Raw genomic sequence first — 11,694 nt, 5'->3', positions numbered from 1 at the left:
TTGTTTATTTGTTGTGTTATGTGTAACAAAAATCATATTACTTCATATTTAAGAATATTCATATTGTTTATTTGTTGTGTTATGTGTAATTGTTTACTCCAGTAGTGTCTTATATTATTTTTTTTGATTTTTCCGGTTTTTTTCGTTTTTTCTTCGTAAAGGGAATTTTTTTTTCAAATGCGCACATAAGCCGTCAAAAATGAAATGCGCGCGCACTACAGGAAACAAACTTGTTGTTTTTTTTGGCCTAAGACTGTGTCACATATATGCTAAAGTGATCATAATAATATGTGGCTGCTCCCACAAAATGAGCGTAAAGTCGCAAGTTTCATTAGAAGTTTCATTTTCAAGACTTTCTGGCTGCTGAGTTGATGTTCTTTGTTGCTACACGTATAAGCCAATATTATATCCTATTGTGCATGTTGTGCCCCATTCACAAAGGACATACTACTGGCATACAGAATGCCCCATTAACAAAAACATACTTCTGGCATATTGAGGTGCACATCAAACATAAAAAAAATCAATTCAGCAGCCAGGAGGTCTTGACACTACCAGCTTATGACTTTACGCTCATTTTGTGGGAGCAGGTCGTGACTGACTAGTTGTACCGCGCCATTGTGACAAGATCGCGCTCTGAAGATCTTTTAAAAAAACAATCAAACTCGGTAAACTCAGTAGACAAGGTTCTTTAATAGTATATGATCCAGAAATTGCACATACTTATGTTTCAGCAACCACTGTTGCCTCTATCAACACATGATGAGTAGTGACTGATACTGGCAACCAATGCTAGAAATAGTTCCAGCGCTAATCTTAGTATTGCCAGTTAATTTTTCTTCACAGGATTTTCTTGAACACTGTTTCAAAAATTCATCAAAAATGTAAGATAATATGAGTTTCTGAAACAGGGTGCAAGAAAATCCCTTGAAGAAAAACCAACTAGCAACACTAATATTAATGCTGGAACTACTTCTAGTGTTGCATGGTTTTAACAGCAGTCATTATATGACTCATCAAGTGTTGATAAAGACAACAGCGGTTGCTGAAACGTACACAAGTGCATGCAATTTCTGGATTAGATACCAAGAACCATGTCAACTCAATTTCATATTACAAGGTCATACATAATGGATTTAACAAAGGTGTGCTTCTTCCTTAAAAATACAGAATTACTCACCTATGACACTTATGTCTATGTCTTCAAAAACATCAAAAAATCTCTCGATGACATCCTGAGTTTGACCGACACAATGACCCTAGAAAACAATAAGAACAGTTGGGTCAAGTTGTGTATGCTCGCTACCTAAAAATAAATGTCAATAAACCAGCAATTTTTAAGCAAATTCAGACTAATATTATTTTGTCTTAAGATTTAACTGAACTGAACTTGGTCAGTTTATAATTACCTCTTTACATACACCTGTGGGAGTCGGTCTGCCATTAGGCATGGGAACCCAGCACTCTTGTTTTCAGGGTTGCAAGTGGGCAATTGTTAAATTTCCTGAAAATCAAACTGGCCCTTGGCCAGATGACCCCGCGCTTGTGTGTGGCATCAAACATTTATGGGACTTGTCTGGGGAGTAGTATCACCCTCTCCCTAAAAAAGTTTTTTTTTGTTTTTGTTACATTTGGGCAAGTTTTCAACATGGCCAAAATTCCGGAAATTTAAAATCTAGAAATTTCCGGAAAACAGCGCCATTGTGACAAGAGTTCGCTCTGAAGTTCTTACAAACAACAAACTCGGTCAAAAGCTCAATTTAGACACAACTGCGCTGTCTCATTGCAACCAGAATCTGGTTGCAAAGTGCGTCACCTTTTTCCACATAGTTTTCTCAGTCGTCAACCCAGTTGACAAATGAGGGCAGTAGTCTAGTCTGCAGCTTATAATTACCTCTTTACATACACCGGTGGGACACGGTCTGCCATTAGGCACGGGAATCCATGACTCTTCAGTTGTCCCATTGAAAAACTGCAGGCAGGGCGAGTTGGCATCTTTCTTACAACATCTATGACATGAGACAGAAACTAAAAAGAAAAGGAAAAATTATCACTATATTGGACCATACATGTATTACATTAATTCCCCATTACAGGCATACGATTTCGGTCAATTTTTTATTTTGTTCTTCTTTGCCAAAAATGATGAAATAATATTAGTCACTACGAGTAGCATAGCATGAGTCATTTGATTGGGGCCAAATGGAGAATGGAACAATACTGATTTTATCATTTGAGGTGTAAGGGGTGGGGTATGAATGTTTGGACAGTATTTATTGTGGGACATTAGAGCACATCAGACATATCGAATTGAATTCTGAATACGAAGAATGTCCTTCTGATATCAAATAATTTAGGATTTTTTGAAATTCGCAATGTAATACACATTTTATGGCATATCATTAATAATTTATATTTTTGATATTTAACAGTACTTGAAGTAAACTTTATAAATCTGATGATTTATACTTAAAGTGTATGTAGGTGGGATGAAAAGCCGATGATCAATTGAAAATTTTAACCTTTCAGATTGAAGATATGGATTTTTTCCCAAAACACCAACAAAAAAGGGTCTTTTTGGGAAAAAATCCATATCTTCAATATAAAAGGTCAAAATTTTCAATTGATCGTCGGCTTTTCCTCCCAGCTACATACACTTTAAGAATATATCATTAGATTTATAAAATTTATTTCGAGGACTGTTATATATCAAAATTTGAAAAATATCAAATTTTAATAATTTGTCATAAAATTTGTATTATATCGTATTCAGAATGCAATTCGATACGTCCGAGGTGCTCTCATGTCCCACAAAAAATACTGTCGAAACACCATAAACGCTCATTCTAGATCCCTTAAGAATGCCAAAAAATATTGGTTCCACTACTGTTGGAAAACACCATAAACACATAATAACACCATAATACTTATTGCTTTAAGTTAGGAATGACAGAAAAATCAGAATCAACATTCTGTGGTTATTTTTGTGACAGCGTTATTTTCACAAATTTCGCAAATAGAGGTTTGGCAAAAAAAAGATTTTCTCACGACCATTTGCCAAGAAAGCAAACTGCTATGCAATTTTTATATTTTTTTAGTGAAAAGAGCTATGCCAATACTATTTCTTTCTTTTTTTCCTGTTGGCGAATACTATTTTTAGAAGGAAATAGTTAGAATGAATATTTTAAACAGTTCTCTCAACAAAATAGTGACTTGGCAACATAGACTTATTTGCTTGGTTGCTTGATTTGTGCTGTATGTACTATACTGGGAGGGCGAGTTAGCGCAGCGGTAGTTCCCTCGCTTTGCACCACTGAGGTCCCGGGTTCAATTCCATGCTCGCTCTCGCAGGTTTTCTACGGGATCTCCGGTTTCCTCCTGTATCGCAAAAAATCGGTGATTAGTTGTTTGGTTATCAAAACTTCCTTCACCCAATGGAATTTGGGGAGCTGCACAGATAATTGGTGGATGTTACAATCTAAATGCGGATAGGTGTGCGCCGTTCGGCAGCAACTGGCCTAGTTGATGCGACCTGATTGTGATGATTCACCATTGCAGCGAAATTACAGCGCTCTGGAGAAAGGCGCTTTATAAATCCCAAATTTATTATTTATTATTATACTGCGAGTATGAGGATATACAAGCGGTGCCAATGACTAGGCATTGCAACGGGTTTGTAAATTTTTTCGTTGGTGCTCGATGAGTGTCTTTAAAACTTTCGTAAAGGAAGCTACATGGAATCCAAAACGAAAAAAAAAAAATCCTTTAAAAAGAACAGCAGCATGTAGGCTAATGCTGTGAATTGTCATCACATATTTGTGACGTGTCATGTCAAAAGGAGACACTTTTGGGCAGGATCGTAAATGGAGAAATAGCCAAAAATCTGCCCAGGGGTGATTTTTTCACAATTTGGGTATGTTGCGAATTTGTGATGTTATTAATGTTAACAATATTTTCTGATTGTTTCAGACCGGAATATAACTGGCATCTTCTATTTTTTGAGACATTTTTCAAGGTAATTCCCACTCTCAATATTGTCAATAGTATTTTTAAAGGCCGATATCTCAATTTCCAATTTTATAATACCATAACTTACTTAACGCAATATCTTCGCTCGAATGCCCGATTTTATTGGGGAAAAGCGGCGCTGTGGAGCAAAATATCTCTTTATTTAAGATATGTCAAAATATCAAAATTGATAACCTGCCCAAAAGTGTCTCCTTTTGACATGACACGTCACATTTATGCACGCAGGTTTGTGAGACAAACCTTTTTTCTGGCCTTAGGTTGCAGAATTTAACAACACACCAAAGGGCCCCTTTGTCTTTAAATTGCAAAAAATTCTGTACCTGAAAATAACAACTTATACAGTAATTACTTACCATCTTCACATATACATGAAACCATTTTTCTGTCTTCGCAGAATTGAACACACTTGCCCCCACGACATTTACCACTGAAATGAATGATAACATACAATATGATCATACCGATAATGTCAAACGGGCAGCTCATATTTACACTGTTAAGGGGTACTACACCCTGGCCAATTTGTGCCTATTTTTGCATTTTTCTCAAAATTATAGCGCATTGGTGACAAGTAAGATATGTATATTATAGAGCAAGGACTACAACTACTGCACTAAAAATTCATCAACTCAAGGCACGTAGTTATTGATTTATTGATCAAATATTGGTTTTCCCTCATTTTTGAGTGTAACTCCACAACTGTTGTCTGTGCTGAAATTAAATTTCCAGTGGAGTAGCTGTAGTCCTTGCCCCAATAATATACATATCTTACTTGTCACTAATGCTTATAATTTTGAGAAAAATGCAAAAATAGGCATAAAATTGGCAGGTGTAGTACCCTTAAATGGTCTATTCAGTTGAATCCATACACCCCTTATGGAAGACATGGTCTTATTTTCCATACAGGGAGTGTGAATTTCAAATGGGGTTACCTTAATAGAAGAACTTGTAGTGCATACACAGTAGGGTTCTGATCAAATTATACCTTGAAACATCATCAACATTTACCAATTTCAACCAATCAGTTTCATCTACTAATTTATACAAATTCATCAACTTCCATCAATCACATTACCCCCACTCATTCATACATATTCATTTACTTCCACCAATCAGTTCCTCCATTCATACATATTCATTTACTTCACTAATCTGCAGTTTCCTCCACTCATACATATTCATTTACTTCCACCAATCAGTTTCCTCCATTCATACATATTCATTTACTTCACCAATCAGTTTCCTCCACTCATACATATTCATTTACTTCTACCAATCAGTTTCCTCCACTCATACATATTCATTTACTTCTACCAATCAGTTACCTCCATTCATACATATTCATTTACTTCCACCAATCAGTTTCCTCCATTCATACATATTCACTTACTTCAACAAATCAGTTTCCTCCACTCATACATATTCATTTACTTCCACCAATCAGTTTCCCCATTCATACATATTAATCTACTTCCAGCAATTAGTTTCCTACATTCATACATGTTCATTTACTTCCACCAATCAGTTTCCTCCACTCATACATATTCATTTACTTCCACTAATCAGTTTCCCCATTCATACATATTCATTTACTTCCACCAATCAGTTTCCCCATTCATACATATTCATTTACTTCTACCAATCAGTTTCCTCATTCATACATATTCATCTACTTCCACCAATTAGTTTCCTCCATTCATACATATTCATTTACTTCCACCAATTAGTTTCCTCCATTCATACATATTCATTTACTTCCACCAATCAGTTTCCCCATTCATACATATTCATCTACTTTCACCAATTAGTTTCCTCCATTCATATGTATTCATCTACTTCCACCAATCAGTTTCCTCCATTCATACATATTCATTTACTTCCACCAATCAGTTTCCTCCACTCATACATATTCATTTACATCAGTTACCTCCATTCATACATTCACTTACTTCCACAAATCCGTTTCCTCCACTCATAAATATTCATTTACTTCCACCAATCAGTTACCTCCATTCATTCATATTCATTTACTTCACCAATCAGTTTCCTCCATTCATACACATTCATTTACTTCCACCAATCATTTTCCTCCCCTCATTCATACATATTCATTACTTACTCATCGATGCATTCATCTCCATCAGCCTTTGATGCAGACGGTGGACACTGATCTGAACGCCCATTACAATAGGCCGTCTTATCGCAGTCAGCATCAACTTCGGCAGTACGACGGCATACTTTGGAACTAGGAGCATATAGACAGTCCTCACAGCATGGTGAATTTTGATCGCTATGGATTTAAAAATAACAAAATTGGTTCCAAAGTAAGTGATGGTAACATAATAATACAGTAGGCTTTCATTTGAAAAAAAAAATTGATAGAAAATATTAAGGAAAACAGATACATCTATATTAAGTTTGTATATCTGTTAAATATATGTGAATTTACAATTAAAATCAAAATAATTATGCTATAATTAATGAAGAGTTCAGATACAAAATCAGTGTATTCAAAGGCTGCAGTGTTTAGGGCATTCCTGCAATAGATATTGCATTTAATCAGGAGATGTGTAAGAGGCCTGAAAAAAAAATCTGAAAAAGTGTGGGGCTAAAAAGCCCCAAAACAGGCTGAAAATAAACAAAAGTGCGAAATGTGGACTAACAAAATCTGGCTGGAATTCCAGATTAATCCTGAAAACTTAGGCTATTGCAGTTGATATTCATATACCCTCTATGGAAGACATGACCGTAATCTTCCACACAGGGAGTGTGAATTTCACATAGGGTTACCTGAATGGGTGACACCATTTGAGCTCTACCCCACTGTGTGGAAGATTAAGGTCATGTTTTCCATAGGGGATGTGTGGATTTCAACTGGAATAGGCCAAATATACTCTGGCATAGCCTGAGTTCTGAACAATAAGGCCAAAAAAAATTGTTTGTTTGTCCATAGAGGCTTATGAAACAGTTGGGTCGGTAGGTTGGATTTTTTATTTTTTTTACAGATATTGCACTTAAAACTGACAATTTGAAGACTGGTAAATAAGTCAAAACACACAGCACTTTACTGGTTTAACTCTTGAGATGGTTCTGCCTGTTATACTGTTCATTTTCTTTACATTTTCATTCTTTAAATTTATACTAACCACTGTTTTATACGATGTCCCATCGATGCAAAAAAAAAAAAAAATCAAAAAAAAAAAAAAAAAAAAAAAAAAAAAAAAAAAAAAAAAAAAAAAAAAAAAAAAAAAAAAAAAAAAAAAAAAAAAAAAAGAAAAAAAAAAGACACGGTCGGGACCAGGGTACACGGTCGGTCGGACGTGGACAAACAAACAATTTTTTTTTGTGCCTAATCTCACATCATGCATTGTCTAAGAATCTATCTGCCATTCCAGTTGAATCCATGCACCCTATATGGAAGACACAACCTTACACACAGGAGGTGTCAATTTCAAACAGTGTCACCAATTCAAGTAACCCATCTGAAATTCACTCCCTGCGTGTTCGGAACACTCAGGTCATGTCGTCCATAAGGGTGTATGGATTTCAACTTAAATAGCCCGACCTGACGGAGAATAACTTACCTGCATTTAGCAGATTTTTTGAGTTTACAATTTGCGCTGCAACATTTATCCTGGTCGTTTAAGCCGACCAAGCCGGCATCACACTCTTCTCCTTGTTCAACTCTGTAATTGCCGCATAGTATGGAACCAGTCGGTACTGTGCAATGAATAAGTCAAGAAGTTATTTGTAGCTTCAGGAAAATTGTCAGTACGGCCAAAAAAAAAAAAAAAAGATGTTTGCTTGCCCTCAACCGACCGACCCTAATTTTGGAAATCAGAAAAAAGTTTTTTTTTCTATTTACTGTACAAAAGAATACCGACCCTATTTTTGGAAATTCCTGAAAAAGTTTTTTTTCTTTTCAAATTTTTGCATTCTGAAGATGTAAAAAATGTATTTTAGAGTTTGTGTCCAACATTTTAGTTGTTTTCTAATGTTAGTTGATTCATTTTGACACCAAAATTGTCTGATTTTTCATACAAACATTTGAGTTTCCCAGTAATTAAAAAAAAAAAAAAAAAAAAAAAAAAAAAAAATCCCGACCGACCGACCCAATTGTTAAAATTCAATTGAGGGCAAGCAAACAATTTTTTTTTCTTGGCCTAATGTAACGGTTGTGTAAGACCAATGGGCTATTCCAGTTACAATACACACACCCGCTATGGAAGAAAGACTTGACCTTAATCTCCTACACAAGGAGTGTGAATTTCACATGGGGTTACCTGAATGGCTGACTCTATTTGAAATTCACACTCCATGTGTGGGAGATTAAGATAATATTCATGTCTTCCATAGGGGTGATGAATTTAACTGCAATAGCCCAATAAGCACAAGTTGAAGTGCACATCTCTTGGTGTCTAGCCCAAACTGCTATGAATTAACTTTTATTATTATTATTTTTTTGGGGGAGGGGGAAGTTATAACACTCCTCCAGCACAACCAGTCTGTTTACCTTGCCATCACTATATGTTGGTTCACCTCAAGTTTGGTAGTGACATAGGTGCAGATTTTGCTGGTCACAGTATTGAGTTGTGTGCAGATCGCGCAGAGCACACATACGAGGGTGGTTTGTTGTCACGTTTGCATTGATGTCACTACCAAACTTGAGCTGAACAAAAAAATATATATGCTGGTACCTATAGCCCTGGGTACAGGGAGAAAGACAAAAGACCATGGGCTCGATTATCAAAAACAGTGTGCAAGCACAGCGCAGGGGGTATTTGATTTTTTTTTAATGTGGGTTTTTATAGACTATGTATAGGAAAAATCCCAATATTTGCGAATGGGGCTATCTGCCTCCCCCACCCTGACTACTGGCCTGCATGGACTCCATCTAAGACACATACAAACTTGAAAATTAATGGGCTAAGTTTATGTCTTACCTGCAAAACAGCGTGATGCTTTTCCTCTTAATACGGGTCCAATGAGTCTCTTACTGCAAGGTGAGAATTGCTGTGATACAGAAAGAGAATTCAAAATGGTTTAAGTCTTTAAGACACATTGCAATTGGTTATAAACAGGACTATATCATCTATTGAGCCAATCAGAAATATGGTAAGGAAAAACAGTGTGGTGAATCTATTGTTACAAGGTAAGAATTGCTGTGATGCAGAAGTAGAATTCAAATGGTTTAAGTCTCTAAGAACTATTGCGATTGGTTACACACAGGGCTATATCATATATTGAGCCAATCAGAATGGTCAGTAGGACGGAAGGTTAATCAATAGCACTGTAAAAAGGCAGAATAACCATGGGATGGCATAATCAGTCATAGCAGTCAAGCTGACTCAATCTTTAAGGCATCCAACTCTGCTGCATTGTTGTGTGGCCATATACATGCGAGTTCAAGTCCTGACACAGTCCCTGCTTGTTCTTCAAAAATAACTGAGCTATCTTGAAATTAACCCCAGGCTAGGAACTAACTGCCTATTGGCTCCGTTAACTGTGCAAAAATGCACGAACTGAAGGAGCTGATCTGTGCTAGAACTTGAGGAGCTGATCCAGTTTGTCAGGGTGGTATATTGTGGTTTGCATAGGGTATGCACAGTGGTGCAATGGTATAAGACTTTGATTTATAATTGTGAGGTAGCTTGAGGTTGTGGGTTCGCATCCCTGCAGTGTCAATGTGTTGTGCATTTAAGCAAGGCTCTTCACCCCTATTGCCTCTCCCCACCCAGGTGTACAAATGGGTACTGGCTTGATACAGTACCAGGAAGGCAGGCCGCGACAAATCTCCTGTCCGATAGCCCGGGGCAATCAATTTTTTTGTCGGGCAACTAAAACTCTGAAGAGCTGTGCCCGATCGGGCAAGACTAAATTAAAACCAATTAAAGCTTGAAGATGCAAAACGGAGTATTTCTGTCAAACCTAAGCGTGTTCACGGAAGTAAAAACAGTCAAAACCAAGTAGAAAACTTCTTGAAACGGCCCTCAAATTTTTCCGATGCTACATATCCATACCAGACATATATGCTAATGAAATGACGTTAGTAACGTAGTGGTAGTAAACTATAGTTTAGCCAATTATAGAAACTGTTTCGTGCATATATAATGAGTTTTTATGACGTCAATGACATCAGCTGGCCATGTATTTGCATGTACATCGAGATTGAGACGTGTTAGTGGTTGGCAAAATACGTAAATCGCTGTGACTTTACTGACAAAATTTTCACATAAAATGCAAATTTTTTCCACAACAAACAAACAGTATTGAATGCATATGAAATGTTTATTATTATAGTGGTTTCATGAATACTCATTTATGTATCAACTTAACTGAGAAAGTATCGGCTTTTCGCAAGAATGAAACTGCCGAATTCGACGTACTTACAACTACGAGTTACATGCACTGCATGATGTGACTTTGCTGACAATTGTTGCCGGGAATATGGTTAATTTTCGGGCAATTTCGGGCAACCAATTTTTGACTATTGCCTGCCCGATCGGGCAAGCTAAAAATTAAAATTTGTCGCGGCCTGCAGGAAGGTAACAGACTCCATGCATGCAGAGGTGTAGCGATCCCCGTGAAACAAATTTCACTGAGGAGTCTGGCCCAATCACTTTCAAAGAGAGATGGGCATGCCAGCCTGTGAACACATGTTCATCCCTTTTACCTTCTCAGCTGCAAATCCCTGGTTGTTGTTAAGAAATGGTTTATATGGTGTACCTTCGGCCACAGTGGTCAACACATTCCTGTAAAACGTGCAGAGGCTTGTGGGTTTATGATTGCACACAGCGCATTATAAATCACTGTGCACATTTTGTTGAGGGACTGTAAAGTATCCCCAATGATCTGCTTCAAAAAGGACAATTTCACACTACAGTAAGCCAAAAAATAAGGTACCAGTTATGTTTCACCTTGTATATCCTAAACAAAGACAGATATGTCATAATTGGAACCAGCAGCCAATAGCTGCATCTTTCAGCTCGAATTTAAGACCTCATTCGTTGAAATTGTTCAAGAAATAAAGACACGCCGATCCCAAAACCCAAGGAAGATACCAATGTAAAAGTTGCAGTTTCCTTCATTGCATGCCCCATTGATTTGTACACAAAGCGTTCGTGAACAAGAGAACTATAGTGCCGCGCTTCCATTGATTAGCACGTTAAACTAGCATCGTGCTTTCACTGATTAGAACACAAAAGTGCAACTTTTGATTTTGTTTCTTCATTAGGTTCTAGATCACCGTTTCGTTAATTCTCAACCAATTTCAACAAATAAGGTCTTAAATCCGAGCTTAGAGTACAGGTATTGACTGCTTGTTTTAATTTTGACATATTTTGTCTTTATTTGGGATATACAGGGGTGAACACTACTGGTACCTTAATTCTTTGGCTTACTGTATATTTGAGCCAATACTCAAGGTGAATTTTGGTGTTAAACAGACCACAATGAAGATTTGCGGGGCAATTTTGGTCAACTTTGTACCAATGTTCCTTACCTTATTTTTTGGTTGTTGACCACTAACTGAAGCAGGATACATGAGGTAGTTGCCACCTTTAGCATTTCCTGGTGAACACTCAGCCCCTTCTGTACCAGGGTCATGTTCACTACCGAAATTGTGACCCAACTCTGAAAAAAAAGTACAAAAAACACACCATAATT

The 11,694-nt window shown here is 36.9% G+C and overlaps 1 protein-coding gene across 1 annotated transcript in view; it reads right to left on the bottom strand.

The window, feature by feature from the left end:
- The window catches only part of LOC140162707 (ADAM 17-like protease), a 48,764-nt gene that overhangs the window by 15,487 nt on the left and 21,583 nt on the right, over nt 1–11,694 (bottom strand). The window contains 7 exon segments of the mRNA XM_072185981.1: nt 1,181–1,259; nt 1,895–2,028; nt 4,383–4,456; nt 6,149–6,319; nt 7,614–7,749; nt 8,973–9,042; nt 11,531–11,661. Coding sequence (XP_072042082.1) covers nt 1,181–1,259; nt 1,895–2,028; nt 4,383–4,456; nt 6,149–6,319; nt 7,614–7,749; nt 8,973–9,042; nt 11,531–11,661 — 795 coding nt within the window.

The sequence above is a fragment of the Amphiura filiformis genome, chromosome 10 (genome assembly GCF_039555335.1).
Source record: "Amphiura filiformis chromosome 10, Afil_fr2py, whole genome shotgun sequence".
Classification (NCBI taxonomy): domain Eukaryota; kingdom Metazoa; phylum Echinodermata; class Ophiuroidea; order Amphilepidida; family Amphiuridae; genus Amphiura; species Amphiura filiformis.
This window is presented reverse-complemented; position numbering and strand designations above follow the sequence as displayed.